The sequence below is a fragment of the Caloenas nicobarica genome, chromosome 3 (assembly GCF_036013445.1).
Source record: "Caloenas nicobarica isolate bCalNic1 chromosome 3, bCalNic1.hap1, whole genome shotgun sequence".
NCBI lineage: Eukaryota > Metazoa > Chordata > Aves > Columbiformes > Columbidae > Caloenas > Caloenas nicobarica.
The window spans coordinates 91,763,783-91,783,722 of NC_088247.1; the positions used below are offsets into that span (position 1 = coordinate 91,763,783).

The 19,940-nt window shown below is 42.2% G+C and overlaps 1 protein-coding gene across 1 annotated transcript in view; it reads left to right on the top strand.

The window, feature by feature from the left end:
- Positions 1-19,940, top strand: part of PLB1 (phospholipase B1) — an 84,433-nt gene that overhangs the window by 36,936 nt on the left and 27,557 nt on the right. The window contains exons 24-39 of the mRNA XM_065631676.1: positions 1,372-1,437; positions 2,128-2,228; positions 5,190-5,271; positions 5,921-6,025; positions 6,704-6,799; positions 7,258-7,329; positions 7,916-7,975; positions 8,380-8,440; positions 9,168-9,226; positions 10,987-11,054; positions 12,048-12,091; positions 13,342-13,450; positions 17,333-17,384; positions 17,526-17,606; positions 18,720-18,785; positions 19,233-19,333. Coding sequence (XP_065487748.1) covers positions 1,372-1,437; positions 2,128-2,228; positions 5,190-5,271; positions 5,921-6,025; positions 6,704-6,799; positions 7,258-7,329; positions 7,916-7,975; positions 8,380-8,440; positions 9,168-9,226; positions 10,987-11,054; positions 12,048-12,091; positions 13,342-13,450; positions 17,333-17,384; positions 17,526-17,606; positions 18,720-18,785; positions 19,233-19,333 — 1,223 coding nt within the window. The remainder of the gene's footprint in view (positions 1-1,371; positions 1,438-2,127; positions 2,229-5,189; positions 5,272-5,920; positions 6,026-6,703; positions 6,800-7,257; positions 7,330-7,915; positions 7,976-8,379; positions 8,441-9,167; positions 9,227-10,986; positions 11,055-12,047; positions 12,092-13,341; positions 13,451-17,332; positions 17,385-17,525; positions 17,607-18,719; positions 18,786-19,232; positions 19,334-19,940) is intronic.

Genomic DNA, 19,940 nt, shown 5'->3' on the forward strand with positions numbered 1-19,940 from the left:
CCTTCAGGTTGTTCAACCTGATGTTGTGATAACTGAAGTTATATTTTTATAATACCTGTAAATGACATAGTTGTGGCTACTTTGTTTTGCTGTTAACTAGTTTTCTGTTATCTAGTCGCTTTACCACCTTATAGGTAAAAGGTCAAGGATTTTTGCTTTACTTTGCTGTGTGCACAGTCACACTCCTAAGTCTCACTCGGTGCTTTCTTACCAGTTTCAGTGCTATGGGAATGGTTCTACCCACAGCTCATGCTGATGCAATTATTTATAATGTAGTATATGCTGTATATCTGTATAATATACACATACTGTACATAGCCTTTGGTATGTGTGAGTATAGAGGAGGTGAAAGGCCACGGCAGACTCCTCATGTCGTGATGAGTCTTACGTACTTATAAGCAGCAGAGCACGTACTTCTAATTCTGCGTAATTGATTTCAGACCAGGAAAAACAACAAAGCAGCACAGTAAGATGGTTACAAAACAAGGAAGGAGCAAACTGACTGTTCCTATTTTCTGCTCCTGACCCAGAAACAAAATCGCAGTCACTCATGAGTGTGAGTGACAAGGAGATAGCATGTCTGCATCCAAAGATCACAGTGCTGTTGCCTTTGCATTGCACCGCTACAAATAGCACCAACCACAATGCTCTTGGTGAGCTGTGATTTAGGAAACGAATAAGGGAACTGTTGAGTTTTGTAGAGTAGGCCAGTAGGGGTCTCAATGAACTTCTGCTTGAAATTAAATCAAAGAGAATTAAGGCTGAAAATAAGACAGACATTTCTCATAGGGAAGTTTATTTGACTGTTGAAAAGTTCTACAAGTGAAGAAATAAAAATTGCATTACTTGAGGCAATTCAATTACAGGGTTTAAACCACTCAAATGGAACAGGGGAATTTCACCACTGAGAGGCAAGTATGTAAAGTGATTTCATTCCCAGATAAATGCCCAAGCTTTCGCACTTATTATTTGTGGCAGGTAAGGAGCACACAGGAGGCATGTTGCTAACATTCCATACAGCAGAAACAAACTTACTTTTTCACAAACTGATCTCTCCCAAAGACAGTCCCTGTTAGTGAGATGTTAGCCGTGCTTTTAAGACTGGCCTGAGCAAGCCTGGGCATGGAGGATGTTGTGATGTCTGATAACGCCTCCTGAATTTGCTCCCTCAGTGGTATCCAGTGGCCACTAGATCTTGTGAGTGATAGGAAAGAAGAAAAGCAAAGACTGGACAGTTTTGCCTGAGACTCTCTTACTCTTGACTTAAGAGTTAAAAACATGAATGCTGCTCTGAGAGACTTCATCTAGTCACTGTTGTGCCTGCCCGAGTAAGCTGATTGTCAATAGAATTCAGTCCTCTTGCTTCAACAGGTACACTATTCTCCTGAAAACTACACCTACAGTCTACAAACTGCTTTGGACATGCTTCACAGTGAGGTAAACAAAACTTTTTGTAGTATGTGGGGGTGGGGATTGTGTTCTGTTTGTAAAGTAGTCATTATTGATTAAGAGTTCCCTACTTTCACCTGTGGAGCACTGCTGTATGCAGAGATGCTTACTTGCAAGAAAATATTTGTGAGAGGCAGAGAGGGCTGGAGAAGTATTTTACTGAAGGAATAAGGATATGCTTGGTTCTAGCTGATGTGCTGTGGACAGATAACGTAAGAAGTATTGCAATGAATTTGAACAAACTTATGGTATTCAATGGCTAGAAAATGCCTTGCTCGTTCACTATGCTGCAAATCAGTATATTTTTTTGTGGTTGTTGAGAGATTCTGATATTCCAGGTGAGGGTGAGGATGATGAGAGCACTCAAAGTGTTAGCAGGTGTCTGAGCCATGCTGAGAATTATAACAATTTGTTTGGACTTTTATGAAGCCATCACTTTCAAGCAATCAGCCATCAGCATGTAAAATAGAACTAGGCAGCATGGGCAGGGGCTGTAATTTAGTATTGTATGTGAGGGGGATTAATTATTGAGAAACTCCTTTGAATGCATCTGTTATAAATAATGCAAGCTGCCTGAATCAGCAGTCTGCTACCTGAGGTCTGCTGTGACTGTGTCAGGGCAAAGATGTCCCTCTGTGCTCTGGGCACTGGCTATGGGTTTGCTTATTCTCTTGGCAGGTTCCACGGGCATTTGTGAACCTGGTGACAATCATTTCCATAGAAAGACTCCGGGAGCTGCAAGCAGCAGAAAACGGTACCTGCCCAAAGTGGCTTATGAGGTTGGAAGATGATTTATGTTACACTCTCACTGTTGCTCACAGAAGGCTGCAAGATCTTCTTGGGAAACATTTTTCTTAAAGGGATAAGGTTCTAGTATTTCTGACACCTTCCTCTGTGCATGCACATGTACCTACACATTGATTTCAGTGCAGCATTTAGAAATACATGTCTGTCACTCTCTCTCTGTCTGAGCCCTGCTGTTTTGTGGAGGTGCCATTTTAATGACTCATCACTGCAAGGAAGCTCAAGCCAGAGCAGAAAGAGCTCAGCTGTGCAGTCTTTGGGCAAAGACAGAGAAGAGATTAAGACATGGGGTTTTCTTAGTTGATCACTTTAAACTAGCTTTATTTACAGATTTACCTTTCTGCAGTCTTAAAACTCTCCCTTTTGCTTCTGTGGTTTCTGATCTCTGTAATCTTATTGCTGATTATTAGTTTTGTTGTTAATTAGTCTCTTAAGTAGATGTCTGGGATGCTTAATTGCACTACCTGCTGCCTTGTGGCTCAACAGTCCTCCCAGGTCTGCGTGAATCTGCCCCTGAGGTGGCAGGTCTGCACCTCAGTGAGCTTCTGGTGACTCGGGCAGGGTCCAGCATGTCCCCCCAGACTTGCTCCTGGCAGGACTTGCTTGGCTTCAGAAAAGCAAGTCTCTGCTTGTCTGGACAGACAGGCAGGATAAGCTTGTCCAGTTGAATGTAGGCAGCTGCTGCTCCTCCTGCTGTTTGGGCTGGGGAGCTGGTACTGGACACCATCAGCATGGTCTGTAAGAGTTAGCTTGCAGGTCAGAATCACGGGAGGACTACAGGGTTTCCTGTAGTCTTGCTGAAACATCTGCTTTGAATCCATCCTGCTGGATCCCTCTGGCACAGCTAGTGTGGGCACTTGAAGGGCCCCATAGAAGAGCGTGGTTTTACAGGAGGAACATAGATGCAACCCTCTGGCTCTGATTTAAGGGCTTTCTGGTGGCTGTCAGTGGAATATTAGCTTTTAAACTCAGAGTGCTGCTGCTTCTGACAAGAAGTTGTTTTTAACAAAAGTTACAGGCTAGAGCATACGTGTATATCAAGATGCTAATCATCAGACAAGGATAGTTTTTATAGCTTTTAAGATTTGATTGTCTCAGGATACCTGTAAACTTTTCTCATCATTTCAGTGCCACGTTCAATTTACCTGTCTGGCAGGAAGCCAAGTTTACAGGGTACTTAGCAGACCCTGTGTAGGGTAATAAATGCCATGCTACTGGTTTGAAGAAGGACTTGAAGGAGGCTTTTGATCTTGAAAGCTTGTCTCTTTTTTTCTGAGAACAGCAAACAACCCAAGAAGAGATCACATCTCCACTAATTTTGCCTTGCTTATGTTACTGAAACACTTCTGAAAAAACAACTTAGTTTTGTATTGCCTTTCATAGATGCACTGCAGAAGTAAAATCTTGTTTTGTTAGTTGCTCTCCCTTAAGGCAAGTTTGGAGGTAGGGGCTTGTGCATACTTCATACATATCAACTGCATCTCTGCAGGAGGTATTTCTTAAAGAGCTCTCTCAGGGATGCTTTACTATGACCACATGGCTGGATTTATTAAAAGAAGTCCTTTCTCATTTGGGTTTCTCAAGTGACAATGAGGTGTGCCCAGGAAAATGCAGCATCAGAAGAAAAAAGTCATTTGCTATAAGGAGCAAAATTTCAGTGAAGGATAAAAAAGCGGCCAACATGAATTCACAGAAACTTAAAATAACTCCCATTGGAATTGCTCTCTAAGGATGGAGATTCCAGCATCAATCTTGGCATCTGTTTTGGTGCTCTACCATCCTCCATGTGAAATGTGCTGCAACTTGTGATCCTCTCAGTTGATTAGAATGAATTTGTGGAAATTCTGTTTTGAAGGATGCTTACATAGTTCTGCAAAAGCAAACCATGATGTGTAGGTGAACTTACAAACAGGTTTTGTGGTGGGTTGGCCACAGCCGGCAGCCAAGCACCCACACAGCTGCTCATTCACCCCATCCCAGCAGCCTGGGAGAGAAAACAAGAACATGAGCAAGAAAACTTGTGGGTCAAAATAAAGACAGGGAAATCACTTACCAAGTATTGTTGCAGGCAAAATAGACTTGACTTTGGGGAATTTAGCTTAATTTATTGCCCATTAGCATAAATATTTAATTACTGATTCAGGTATTGGTAAACATACAGACAAAAAAGATAGACTTAAAGTGCCTGTCCTCCCTTGTTCCTAAGCTCAGCTTCACTCCAAGCACCATTCTCTCCGCTTTTTTACTGCCACAGGGTACCCTCTGTCCCTTCAGTGTGGCGTGGGTGGCACAGGGGGTCTGGACATAGCAGTATCTCTCTGTCACTTCTTCCTTCTCGCTCTTGTCCCGTGCTCTGGCATGAGTCCGTCAGACGTGCCCCTGCTCTGGCGTGTGCTCATCCACAGGCTGCAGTCCCTTCGGGGGGGGCCTGCCCTGCCACGGAGACCTCCTCCTCATTCCCACTGTTCTTCTTTCCCTTGCTGGTGTTTTCTGCCCTTTCTTAAGCAGAGGCACCACCATCTCTGCTGAAGGGCTCAGCTGTGCCTTGTGGTGGGTCTGCTGGAGCTGGCTGGAACCAGCAGAGTCCAGCACAGACATTCGTAGACTCTCCTTCCAGAGGTCACTCCTGCTGTCAAAACCTTGCCATGGGCACCCACTACGGTTTGGTGGTGTGGTTTTTTTGTTTGTTTGGGGTTTTGTTTGTTTGTTTTTGCTTGCATGGAGCCTTTTCCTCACTTTGTGAATTTATCCCTAATAAATGTGTTTCTGCTCAAGAATCAGGGCTGTGCAGAAACTCAGAGGTGAGAGCTAATGCTCCCATTGAGCAGCCTTTCAGAGAAATCCCTCTCGGAGAAGTTTTTAACCCCACAACTTGTCAGATTGGGAACAGGGGAAAAAAGAGGAGCAAATCTCAGAGCCATGCTCTCATCCCACAGTATGCTGTGCCCTTGTGTTATAAACCCTGAGGACAATTCCAATGAGCTCAAGAAGTTGGTCTACCTTAATAGAATGTATCAGGTAAGGCATGTGTCATTTGTTACAGCTTTAATGTAATCCTCTTGGTGATCAAGGGACCACAGAGGGGCTAATATTTGGAGATGGAGGACAGTTTCCGCTAATTTTAATGATGTATTAGTAGTCGTGATATTAAAAAAAAAAAAAAAGTGAGGAGGAGATGAGAGTAGGCTCAAGGTCTTTACAACTCCCATTCACTAAAACAACAAAACAGATGAGGAAAGAAATTGTTAAAGAGCCATAGAAAGTAGAGCATGTCAGAGTGTCAGCATTTTTTTGTTCACTTATCTTGCTGGAGGTCAGGTTAAGTCAAAGAACATGATAACTCAGGAACAAACTTTAGACATGGGATGTCAGCGAAACCAAAACCACCTCGGTGGTTCTGGAAGAACATGTTTTTGACAGAAAATCTAATTACTTAGCAGGTTGCCTGCCCATGTCAGTCAGGCAGCCATCCCCAGGCTGCCTCTCTGCAAAGAACCCCGGGACGCCTGTCTCAAAAAGTGAGCTTTTTGGCATGAGCTGGAAACCACGGCCGTGCCTGGTGTCTGCACTGGGGATGGGAAACCCCTGGGTGAGACGATGGACAGAGGGACTCGATGAGCTGAATGTAAAGGAAGGAACGGTGACAACTTTTCTTTTGACTCTTTAGGAGAGAACCCGCCAGTTAGTGGAGAGCGGAAGGTATGACACTAAGGATGATTTCACAGTGGTTGTGCAGCCATTTCTGGTGAATGTGAGCATGCCAAAAACACAGGTAAAAACAACCAAAACACCAACTTCTACATTAAATCCTGGTGCAATTCACTGACTTTTCAAAATTGTCTTGGCTGTAATGTGACCAGCAGTTTTCTGGCCTAATAGTTATTATATTCTGTTGAGTTAACACCTAAAATTGCAGAAAACGCTTATGGAAGAACTTGGAGGTAATGTGCAACAAGAATATAGACCTTGAAGACATGATTTTGGTCACTAAGTCTGCTCCACTGCAATCAGACAGCAATGCAACAGATACTTAGTTCAAAGTCTTCAGCAGGGAACACTGCCTATATTCCCCAATGTATCACAAAGTCCCTTCCAGTACTTTGGTAGATGACTCTTAGTACAAAAACGCGTGTGCTTCAAAAGACTATAATGTGTGAATCTCAGGGGAAATAAAGAATACAATCAATATCTCTTCCCAGGTATTCTGTAACCAGAGTCATAGTGGTCTGTATTTTTTTATTACTTTTGAAAATCCTATATTAAAATGCTTCGAAAGGCTTCTTGGTTCTGAGTTACTAGTGTTGTCTAGCCTGGTTTAATTCTCTTGGCCTCAGGGGCCTTTACAGCTACTTTGAAGTCAGCTGGGATATTTCACTGGAAGAGAGGGGGCATAAAGCACAGCTTGTTGCACATTTATTGCCTCTCTGACAGCACCCGTCTTGTTCTCTAGGAGGGGTTCCCAGACAGTTCATACTTTGCCCCAGACTGTTTCCATTTCAGCCAGAAGTCTCATTCCCACCTCGCGTCTGCTTTGTGGAACAACATGGTAAGATTTTTAAAGGTTGTATTGGTCACCCTGTGTGTGCTCCATCCTGCTCTTGGCTGAAAAAAAACCCACAGGGAACTGCTATGTAGCTAGCCCTATCTCTTTTGGATGGTTAAATGTGTTTACAAAAGAAAAGCATAACCATGTGCAGAAAGGTCACCTGAACTGTTAAATCAGTCATATCAAAGCAGTAAATCTCAGGGTATGTTAAGGCTTGGGATGTTGGACTTGTTTCAGGGAGGTGATGCCTGCCTGGTACGTTGATAATCAGGCCACGTTCATGGTGCATGGGAAGTCGCCTGTTCAGCATGCAAAGCGGCTACCAGCACAGGTGCACATCTGCTGCAGTTGTCTTGCTGTGCTGCAGAGGTGGTTTCCAGTGGCTGCTAGCACAGTGTTACCTGTTGCTCTCTGGTACTGACTCACTTTTCTTCTGTGCTGCCCCCATTTTCCCACAGCTGGAACCCTTGGGGAAGAAGACAACTCATGAGCAACTAGAAGTCAAGGTTGTTCTCAAATGTCCAAGTGAGGTAAGTTACAAGGGTGTCTGTGCTTGTGTAGAGCTGCTGGGGGTGGCTGGGAGTCTGTGTGAGCCTGGAGCGCTGTCTGACTCTTCCCTGTGTATTTTGTGCCACTGCCACCAGTAGCAGCATGAGCTCTCCTCCATGAGAGGGAGGGCAGGCTTGTCCCAGGAGTAAGCTTCCTCACAGCCACATGTCACAGCTGGCCAAAACATGAGGATGGGGTATTTGGCCTACAAAGTCAAGACCATCAAGTATCCACACTGAATGACAGACCTTCAGTGGGGGAAACGAGAGAAATGCTGGCACCAGTCAGCACAGCTCTGCAGAGGTCACTGGGACCACCTTGCAGTGGGACCACAAGCTTCTTGTTAATCACACACAGCAGGGTCCCAAGGGTATTCTGTAAGTCCCAACTAGGTAAAAATAGTGCCTCAGGTTTACACTGTTATTGTATGAATTTTAAAAATGCTATTTTTTTTAGTGCCTCAAGGGTATCAAGTTGCTAATCATCTGAGAACCAAAGGCTGGGGAATGGAAATCTGTATGTATTCTTCTGATGCTTTGCATTGACTCAGATTGCCTTATTTTGTAGGCTGAGCCGTTCCTGAGGACATACAAGAACAGCAATTACACATACCCTAACCAAACTCCAGTAAGTGTCAACATCACCTTCCCACTGTTACTCTGCTGCATCTGTTCCTGTATGGTAACCAGATGAGTCATGCTCTGCACCACAGGTGAAGTCAGTCTTTGGCCAAATATGTTTGGGAGACAGAGTGCACAGCAGGGAACAGGAAAGTATTCCTTGAGTTAGGCAAAATGCATCCAGAAACACCTGTAAGAGCACATGCTCAGACAGCACAGTTACTAGTACAGGATCCTACTCTAATCTGAGTAATACTGAATATGACTATTGAATTGAGCAGCCAAGACCTGTCTGGTTAATTGTATGCTAAACAGGCTCTGGTTTATTCCCTTGGCCTCTACTAGGAAGATCTGCATTGCTACTCACTGTATTTCCTACCAAATATTATTCAGCTTTCTTCTTCTCTTTAGAATTATGGAAGCCAGCTGCTATGCGAGGACAGGTCTCCATCCTCCCCTCCTCCAACTTCAGGTAGTCTTGCCTGGTTTTTGTAAGAGGCTGTATTACATTCAACTGTCCTTCAAGATGAGTTTTTATTTTTTGCTGAAATGACTGCTGGACTGTGAAATGCTTCTCAGAAAAGATGTCATGTTTTTCAGCAGCTGCTTAATAGATAGAATGCCATACTGTCACGCAAAGTAACATTCTGACTAAGTAGCTCCACTTAACTCGCTGCCAGTGGAGAAGTTCAAAATATCTTGTGATAAAATCTGAATTTGTGTACTGACATAGGCTGTATGTGAGACTGCCTAAATCTTGGGAAAGGAAACTGCAACTCCAGCTTCATGCATGTTAGCTTAGGACATACCAGTATTCAGATTGTCAAATAACTTCTTATTGTCTTCTTAGTCCTTGCCTGCCTTCTTACAGCTTTAATATGCTGTTCCTGCTTTGTCTAATACTGCATTGTTTTACCTTCATCTTGCTGCTGGATATTGTTTGCAGCTTACTGTTATTTGCTACTTGCTTTTCTCTCTTTTTGGTAGCAAAGTTAACCATTGAGATGCTGAATAATATGCATATGCTGCTGCTACAACCATGTGAGATGAGCTGGAGAGAGCTCTTGTTTTATCACCTGGGTATTGCAAAAACAACATGTCTGAGCATCAGGATGCACAATGGCATGTTTCACAAATACAGTGGTGAAAAAGAATAGCTATTTCCTATCCAGGTTCAGCTGCATCTCTTTCCTTTGCAGTGCATTCTCTAAAGCCAGCTGATGTGAAAATTATAGCAGCCCTTGGGGATTCTTTAACGGTAAGAAGATAAGTGGTTTTACTGTTCTCTACGAACATGCGCCTGCTGCAGTGGAGGGGAAATAGTTGTTGTACCTAGAAGAAGAGATCCATTCATTCATGGATTATAATAGATCTAGAAGCCAGAACAAGAAAGAAGGTGTCAGTTCTCCAGCACTGTTCCCCCCACGCACATATTCACATGCTTTTGAACTCAGGAAAATCACAAGCAAATCCTTTAAAGGGGTACTTAAATGGTTTGCTGAATTTGAAACAGAAGAGATCAGATGCTGTCAAAACTAATGGGACATATGACAAGCCTTAGGTAACTCTGTTTTTCAAAGTTTTCCTGAATAGAAACAGACTGTTGAACCTGTTCTTTTGCCTCAGTTCTTTCAGGAAGAGAGTGTGACTAAGGGATGTTGGATAATAGCATCTTATTCATTTTAGCGTTAATGAGGTAAGGATGTACAGGGGTGAGAGCCCTCTGACTTTATCCATTTCAGAAGATATTCAGTCTTTCTATTGTGCCTGCGTAGCTCATAGCTAATTTCTTTATCAAGATGTAGTTCCTGCTGAGGATTATTATCTTTGGCATCCTAGAAGGAACAGGTCTCAAGATTCAGACATCTTGTATTTGAATTACATCTTTCTGACTAATATTTTCACACTGCTCAAAGACTGAAACTCTACAGCCAGCTCAAAGGAAACACTGGGCAGAAAGATGTAGTTGGAACATAAATTTGTCTGAATCTGAGCCGTAACAACAAGGACATAGTGTGTACAAACCATGAAGCCTTTACAACTATCTGGCAGGCATGTTGCTAAAACTCCTACACCCAGGAGGCTACTGAAATAAATAGAGGCATTTGAATGCAAACCTATAAAATTGACAAATGGAAGATATTCTGTATATAGCTGTGGTTGCTGTATTGTAATATCCAGGACCCTGCAGCTGTTTCTGCTTCTAAGTATAGTCTGTTGGAACTGAGAATAAAATCTGCTTTCATAGAACGTGCGGTGGTGCATTGCTGTCTTAGAGCTACACTTGGCCCATGCATAGTTATTCTGAACATCAGATTTCCATTAATTCAATACAACTTATACACAGAAGAAAATGTGGTATTGTGGTATTATCTGAGGTAGCAGCAAATGCTGTGCCTGCTCTTGTGCTGTACTGAAGTATTAACCTGTACCCAAATTTAGCATGAAACTATAGTATCACAGCTAGCAGGCGCTCTGCTTCTGAATTACGGTGTCGTTTTAGGAGGGATGTAGTTACTAGTTTACATCTTTCTTTAGGGTAGGTGTAGATGGTGCTTTCCTCCTTGCTGTAGTACTACGAGTCTCTCCATTTAGCACAATACTTTCCAAATCAATGTAAAGATTTAACAGTGCTTCTAAGATGTTTGCTTTCTTTGTTGAGTTCATGTAGGGTTTCTTGTCATTAGCCAAAAAGTTTTATGTGTTATTTGAGACATTTTCATCATTCTTGAGTAATGCAACTGTAATGAGTTATTCAGCTCATCTAGACCCGTAAGAAGACAGCCTTTTTTCCATGGCTCCATCATATATTTTATAGATCACATACAATATGATGCTTGTAAATAATTACAAAAAATATCGATGCATTCTTCAGGAGGAAGGTTGGGGAAAAGCCAGATGCCTTCTAAAGCTTTTGAAGAAGTACATTCAAAAGTAAATAAAATTACTGTGTCTGAATGACTATTGTATTAGTAACTGTGCTTTAATTTCATTTGGTTAATGAAAAATAATGTACAGGCTGGTACAGGAATTGCCTCAGACAGTCTCCTGGATTTGGGCACTGAATACCGTGGACTGTCTTGGAGGTAAGTCTTCAGCCAAGGTGATGAGGAAATGTGTATTCTCTCTTGTAAAGCATATTATTCTCTTCCACATGTTTTGGGGCTTTTGGCTGTCAGAATTTTTTTTGGGGGGGAATGGGAAATATTGCTTCTTGGGCTAGCATTTCTTGTGAAGATCGAGATCTAGGATTTGTTATAAGGGTGGCTTCACAGAAAATCTTTTCAGGATTGGATTTTAAGGTAGCCTTTTAACTTCTGTCATGCTTTCATTTTCGGCTGCTTGTGGCAGTTTGTATATTGATGGTGGGATGGCAAGTTGGAAATCTACAGAACTCGAGCTAAGTCACTGGAACAAACAAGACAGAACTGGTTGCTTTTGGGATGACTTCTCGAAGTTTGCTATTTCTGAACTTTTTGTAGCACCATGGAAAACAGTGTGTTTAAGTGGAGAAGTTTTACCACATGCAGCACTCAGTTGTAAAAGACTACATTTTTCTGATGTGACAGTCTAGCTCAGCTGACACTGGCTGAAGCAGTTCTGTGCCATCCTAACCCCTCTCCATAAATCACTGTGGCCTCAGTGTGTCCCACCAGTTGAAAGCTGGAGAGAGTTTACCCCATGCAGGAAGCAGGAGAAGAGGCTGAGGAACTGCTTACGCAGCCTGGCTGGTTGATGCTGCCTTAGCGTGGCTTCATGAGCCCTCTAAGTTCACCTTCTAATCTGCAGTACTTCAGGGCTCAATCATGAGTATGTAGCTGTCTCAGGCATTTTTCTGCCATTTCATAATGATTGACTATACTCCCATAAATCCTTCTGACAAGCATCTTTACCACTGAAACCTCAGCCATTCTCCCCAATAGCACTTCCACTTCTGTCCTCTCCACGTAATCTGATATATTGATAGTTACCAAATTAATCACCCTTCCCTTTTTCTTATGTGTGGTGGGTTTTCCCTTTGCTTATTGCGTGTGTCCAGATAATTGATGAGTGACTGGGATTTCTCTTTCTCATTTTAGTATTGGAGGAGATGCGTCATTAGAGAACGTGACAACTCTACCTAGTAAGTAAATGCTTTCTTACATCTAATTGGAGAGGTTGAAGAGAAGGAATGGGCTGATTTCTCATATGTTTACAGAGAGCTCTTAAGTATCTCAAAGCTGTTTTGAAATAATTAACACGAACTACCTTTCAAAGAAACAGTATCCTAGGACTGAAGAATAAAAAGTCAGTCTCATCAGTGAAGCTGAGAAGTAGCTAGAAATTCCCTTCCTTTCTTTTCCCTCTCCCTTCTCAACTGCTTGGTGAGTGTTATTTGAATTTCCAAATAAGTTTGCTATGTCCATGCTTGTGATGAAATTAACATTTGCTTTTAATAAATATTCCACCACAACTTTTTCCAAAAACAGATGTTTACATAGAGTAGATCTCTTTGGTATATAAAGCTGACTACCTGTACATGTAACCTGAAGGGAATAATTTTAACTTTCCCCTCAATGAAAGATGCAACTTCTTGTAGCTCAGTCTATTGTTAATGTAAAGCCACTGGAGTTTCAGTTTTGATCAGGTGTAATAATAAAATTCCATTTGAAGAGGGCCAGTCAACTGTCAGTGTGTTGTCCATTTATTGTAAGCAGAATGTAATAAGAATATAATTAGAATAAGCAATTAATTGAGTCACTGGATGCTATTACATTTGACAAAGCCTTCATCAAAATGTGGTCAAGTTCAGTCTTTGAGATTAAAGTAGCTTTTACAGTTTACAATGTGACCATTTTCACGATCAGCTGCCAAATACTCTGTCAACTTCCTTTTGGAAATTATTATGGAGGTAATGGAGAATGTGGTGGGATTTTGTCCGAACCACGCATCTGAGGCTTTCTTCTTCAGATTTCTCAGTAGTGTGAGAATTTGCACAGCCCTGAAGTAGTCCCAGATCCTGAACACGAGCTCCTGCTGGGCTGAAGCTCCCTTCAGACTCACTTCACAAAGTCACCATCGCGTGACTGAGGATTTTATTTCAGGCTTTAACCCTTACAACATGAGAGAGAACTCCACAGAGAAGTCGTCAATCCCGCTCACGTCACCCACCGATGAGGGTGCAGGGCACAGCGAGCGTGCTGCTGGCAGAGCTGCTGCCAGCTGGGGGTCCCTCTCGCCGCTGCTTGGTGGATGCGAGTAGTTGAGTGGAGGCTGCAGCAGCTGTGCTGTGCTGTCAGAGAACAAAACCGTGGCAGTGCTGGTGTGTGCCAGTGCCTGCAGGCAGGGAGCAGACTTGGGCATTTTCCCTTCATTGACATCTTTCTTTTTCAGACATCTTTCGAGAGTTCAATGGTATGATCATGGGCTATTCGACTGGCACTGGCAGTGAGAATGATTCGAATGCATTCCTTAACCAGGCAGTTCCTGGAGCACAGGCTGAGTACGTAGCTTTTTGGTTTACATTTGCAGGTGACGGATGCTTCATCTAATTCTCTTTCAACTGTCTCATGTGCTGTCACAACTTGCTCTGAACAGCAAGCAAAACCAGTCTAGTTAGAGTTGAAAGTTGGCTCAAAACCTATTTAATGTGTGGGCTTATTTCATAGCTGAATTTTCAATGAAGCCAACAGTCCTGGTTATGAAATCCACAAACAAGGAACCGGCAGAAACTGTTTGGTGTTGGTGGTTTCTACTCTTCATCTTAAACATCTATTCGTTTATCTAATTTATCTGTCAATAAATCTCTGGGAGCACAGATGTTTTCAGAAAATGAGTGTGTAGTGAATTGGTAAAGAGATACTAGGAGAAAAACTAGATGAAATCTTCCATAATCCTGTCTTCAGGCTTCCAGATAAGCAAGCAAGAGCAGCCAAGACAAGAAAAAAACCCAAATAAACAAATAAACCCAAACCCCAAAAAACTCCAACCAAAAAACCCCACCACAACAACAAAAACCAAAACCAAAATAAACAAAACCCCATCCCCCCTCCCCCCCCCGCCCCGCCCCAAACCAACAACCCAGACATATTCTGGAATCTGAAGAAAGGAGAATTACTAATGGTCATATACGGGTTTTGGCGCATTGCAGACCTAGGGATTGTAATGTCTTGCGGTCATCTGAATTTGGCTCTTTGCTTTTAGTCGCACCTGGGAGGCTGCATGAGTTGAGTTTTGCTATATTGCTTGTGCTAAAAATCCCTGGCTTATTGAAAGAGTCAGTGCTGTTTAATTAACGAAACAGATGGCTTCTGGAATTCAGTCATGGTTTGGGCACAGACTCTGGCAGACCATGCCTGGATTTGACATTGTTAGTTGATATTACCCAGAACTTTATTTGTTTGTTTGAAGAAAATTTCCTCTTCCCAAAGAGGTCTTGGAAGTGAAGTTCAGAAGTCAAGTGAGGTGTCTGAGTTTGCTGTATCTAAGTAAAGATTGTTAGTATTTATCAGGTATTTTTATTACTCTCCTGTGGACTGTGAGTAACTTCTGACTCATACTAGCAATTTCAGTAAATGCTTGGGTTTCCTCACAGAAATAGCCTACTAGGTATCCTGATAAATCCTACAGCCCCCCCATACCTGAGAGAAGGGATTTTGTTTCCTAGTGATGGTTGAATGTATTTCTGTATGCCCGTGAAACCTGTGCAAGGATTATGGCTCTGATTCAGTCATTAATGAGAATTTAGTAAATACTTATATGTGCAGTGTATATCCAGATCAACTTCAGCTTTTGGTTGTTACAGGAAAGAATGAGATATATGCCTGTCTTGTATTTTGTATCAGTTTAATCCTAAATAGGCTTTTTGGAGTGGTGAAATGACTTGAAACAGGATATACGACCTCTTAAATCACCAATAGGACTTAAAGCAGTTTCTATCAGCAACTGAAGCATTACTATTAAATAGTTATTTGTTAGCTGTACGAAATGAGTTCGTGGATGTTATCCTAATGAAAACTCATCTACTTAATCTATACTAATTAGTCTTCTCTTTTCCCATGCAAGCAGCTGGACTGGATAAATATGATGAAGTGGACCTATCTATGTTCTGCAACCATGTTTTGTAAACATTCAGCAAGGAGATGCAGACAACAATTATCCCAGACTTCTAGTCTTCTGTGGTTTCTCTGTCTCGTAACTCTCTGTAGAAAGGTGTGCAAAAGTAAAGTCCTGTAAACTGCTACACTAATATCCCTGAACTTTGAGATGCTTCTTTTGAGGTTCTGTTCTGTCATGTTGTGGCTCTTGATGGCTCTGAGAAGATGAATGCATCCTAGTTGAATATGAAAAGTATTGCAGCATAAGGAAATGTTTCTCCTGCTTTAGGTGTTTGGCCCTGAAATGATGACTCAATCCAGCATTTTTTCTTCATCAGCTAAAAATATCCATTTTCTTATGATTCAGGGGTAAAAAGAGTCCCCCAGCTAATGCTAGTGTTTTGGAATTGTTACCTGGCCTGTCTCACTTTTGAGTGCTAATCTGGAAACTGCTTTCCAGAAGTTCTGGGACCTTTCTGAAATCAGGTAGTTCTGCATCCTTGCCAGCTTTTGGAAACCAGATATAAGGGTTCTTAAAATGAAATCAGTGGTTGCTTTGAAGAGCTCTTTAGTGAACTTGATGGCAATGTAGCAATGCAGCTCTCATTCAGCAAAATATGGCTAAGCCTATCTGCATTCATTGCCAAAGTGCTTACGTATATGCTGGAGTTAAGGATAGATCTGAAGGATGTTATCGAAGCAAATCCTGGCTGAGATATCTGATTTCATGCGGAAAAAAGGGAGTTTAAGAATTTTAAGACTGAGAGAACAGGTGTCAGAAACTCTGAATATCTGCGTTTCCCAATAGCAAGCTTTTTCTGTTGATCAAGATCTAAATTTGGTGGAAACTGCAGCTCAAGGATGGGCGATTGCTGGCACTGCTTCATTCGAGATGTTAGATCCCACTGACTGCGTTGGCTCAGGATGCATCAGCACTTCAGTGCCTGCATGAGAAATCAAAGGTGTTGCAGACTGTCAGCTCAATAAGTGGCCTTATCCTCTGGATCAATATTGAAGTCAATGCCCTAGTTTAGGGTTTTCCACAGTAAGAACAGAAGGAAATTGTGATGACTTGTGGCTTGTGATAGCTTTGGGATATAAATAAGTAGATTATGACATTGGACAAGGGTAGCCGTGATTAGAACTATTACATGCATGCAGTGTCTGTGTCACAAGTAGATATATGACAGGGCTCATTCCTCAGTAAATACTCTTATGTTGGTGTTGGATCAGTATTCATTTGTGGAAGGTGGTGGGAGATATGTCCTGTTCCTACAGTAAACACAGTGTTGCAAAGGAGAACTAAGCTCTGGTTGCCATAAAAAACAAGTGTCATGCTTATTAACGTCAGCTGATATGATTCCAGAAATGATAGACAGTCAGTGAAGTGTTTCTAACAAGCCTGGAGGGAGATGCAGCTCATACCATACTGCGGAGCTGCCTGGAAGGCCAAAGCTTTCCAACCACATTCTCTTTCCTATGCATATTTGAGGATCAACATGTCAGGGCAGTCAAACAAGGTTGAAGCGCTCAGCCTAGGTAACTCAAAATTCATGGCAGTTTATATTTAGAGATATATATACACGTGTGTGTGTGTGTATATAAATAGGTATATATGTATGTGCATATATATAAAAAAAAAAAAAGACAGTGCTCACCTGGTTATTGGAAAACTGCAAGCTGTCATCTCAACTTGTCTGAGCAATCTGGAAAGCTTCCTGGGTTTTTAATTATCCTGGAAAGGTAGTATGCACAGAGTTGTTTTACATAATTGAAAATTAAGTATTGATTCCAGGTGCAGGCTACAGAAATGAGGGAGGTATGCACAGTGATCTCTGAAACACTTCACCTTTGCAGGGGGGTGAGCTGTGCTTTATGCACAAATGTTGCTCCAGAGGTCAATTAAATATTTGGTCTTTGGATTCCCTTGTTGTTTTAGTCCATGAGGAACAGGTTGATAGCCTAATTCTAAACAGGCCATCTGCTTACAAACACGTTGGTGTGTCTAGCACTTCAGCTGTTTTAGGTGCGAAGCACTGTGATAGAAACTAAACTTATGGTTCTGGATTGACTACTGAACTTAAGTAAATTCAGTATTCAAGTTCAATTTGATGTTGACTTTCCACAAAGATATGAACATGTAATTTGATCACCAACATGAGAATTGTGCTTTCTCCTCGCTCAACCCTTCTGATATCTGACAACTTGATTTAAGGTGTCCGAAGAGCGTTAATGTTGATTTCTCCATAAGGGTGTGTGTTTCACTCACTAGTCGTCTTTCTTCACAGGCACTTACCAGACCAAGCAAGAAGCCTCGTGAGACTAATGAAAACTGATCCTGTAAGTTGTCTGAGACTGCTTTAATCTTACAGCATGAAAAGAAATGGGTGTTGCATCACATGATAGATCCATCTGCAATTATACCATGTGCGTGTCACAAAGTCAAATAATTCCTGGCTCGTTATTTTCTTTATTGCACAGAGAATTGACTTCAGTGCTGACTGGAAGCTCATAACGGTGCATATTGGAGGCAACGATCTGTGCAACTATTGCAAAGACCTTGTGAGTAGTAGAGCCGGTTCACTCAAACCGTGGTGGGACTGCTATGTCAGTAGGAACATGTCAAGGGAAATCCATGGATCCTTAAAGCCTTCACAGAGAGAGCATGAGTTACGTGTGCTGCTGTATGGTTTGATAGTGGTTTCTGCTGACAGTGCCCCGATATAAAAAGTTATCAGCAACATAATAGGATGGCTGAGTTCTTTCTGGGCTTACTCCAGGGTTAGAACCACTGTCTTTGCTACCGTATTTTGAGCATGGGAGAAAAGTGGAAGGGAAGAAAAGCTTCAGTCCTCTGATGTGGTAACTGCTCTTCTGCAAGCATGGCCTCTTTAGACATCTAAGAATGAATTATACTGCTTTGAACTACCACTACTCCAATCCTACAATTGTCATCACCCCATAACTCACAGTGTAGGTAGGTGCTAGGAACAGGTGAGTTATGTATGAGGGAAGTTGCTGCAGTGCTCAGTATCGTTTGAATTTTATGCTTCTCTGGATTGTGGAGAAGCCTTTAGGGCTGCCATAAGGAGATCATGGGAGTTGAGTGGGCAGGTGGCAGGGAGAGGCCACCTTTCTCTGCCAGCTCCTACTCTCTTACCTTTAATATGCTAACTTCTTGTGCGCATTTTCAATTCTCCTGCAACCCTTTGTGCTTGAGAAATGTGCTGCTTCTTCAGGAGCCTCGCTAGGCATCTTCGCTGCTGCTGCCAAGTTTTGTAGCTTTATTTATAGCTATGACCTTGACTAGCAATGATTTCACCTAATTTTACAAGAGCTTATCAGCTGGCTGTGAGCACGCCTGTGGCTGCTTGGTTTATACTCTGCAGCAAGCATATCGGGTTCCTTCCTGCATCTTTACATGAAGGGCCCAGTGGATTTGGGTTAAATATACTACTACAGAACTTTGAATCCCAAATTTAACCGAGTCTTTCTAGATTTTAGATTAACTGACATGCTTAAAATCCCTGGTCTCTAGAAAGAAGCAAGAACATTCTACTGCCCACAGTGTTGTGTGGCAGAAAAGGTAGTGAATTATTGTGATTCTCCAGCCTCCCAACCAAAATGCTTTGTGTCTCCATTTAGCAGTAATCTCTTTTCCTCTGTTTCTATCAGGATCACTACTCAGCTGAGAACTTTGTCAGAAGGATTCAAGAAACTCTTGATATTCTGCATGACCAGGCAAGTGCTATGAAATTGTCCTGGCATTCTGGCTGGTACATGACTGTGCTGGTGCTAGCTTTTGTGTTTGATTTTGTTAGTTTTATCTTTTTTTCCATTCTCATACCAAACATATTACATTGAAATTTATAAAAGCATTCGCTTTTGTCTATCTGAGAATGGTGAGATGTAGTCTGAAATGACAGACAGTAACACTGTACCATGGTATTGGAGAAGAATCAAAAGCTGAGTTGGGGGAATTTAATGTTGTTATTTTGTTTGTTTGTGGGGTTTTTTTGTTGTTGAGTGTGTTTGTTTGCTTTTGGGGCAGGGGGTGGTTTTGTTTTCCTTCCAACAATGGAGAAAGGGAAGGTATGTCTGTCAAATGGCTGGACTTTCGGGTAAAATAAATACACTGTGGGCTGCATAGCCAGTTCCTTCTAAGCTAAAGTCTGACTTACCTTTCAGGTTCCGAAAGCTGCAGTGAGTCTGGTTGAAGTGTTGGACCTTCTGCCTCTGAGACAGTTGTTTGTGGATACCAAAGTTCAGTGCCCCACTTACATGGCAGAGTAAGGCTTGTTTTACTTTCTTTTGTGCCTGTCCTTACTGTCCATGGTGGTAAAGCATGTTCTTATTCCATGCTTCTCTCACCATTTGAACTGATATTTGAAGGCAGCACTGCAGTCCCACATGCATCCCATCCAGAGCTGACATCACCCAGCCTGATTGGCTTTGACCTAAGCGTGGTCAGAGGGTCTGTGTGTTTTGCTCATGTCTAGAACTGTAGGGTTTCCTGGAATACATAACATCCACCTCGATGACCTTGAGTTAAAGTTATTGATACAGATTTCCTCAAGGTGGGGTTGAAGTCTACAAGCATTTGGATTTTCAGGCCTTTTGAGGGAATGCGAAGCATCTGCAGAGCAGACAGGTTTCTCCTGTTTTAGAAGCTTTATTGCAATGGGTAATTTGAATTCTCTGCTGACCCTCTAGACAGAGACAAGTTCTGTGTGTTGGGAATGCAAAAGGAATTGTCGACTGGAAAGGTATCAGCTCAGAAGTAATGCAGCCAGTACATTTCAGAGATCTGTTTTCTAGTTCCAGATGGACTGACATGTACCTCTGCCAGGCTGCAGCACCTTACGATGCCAGGGTGTAATGAATGGGATAAACCGT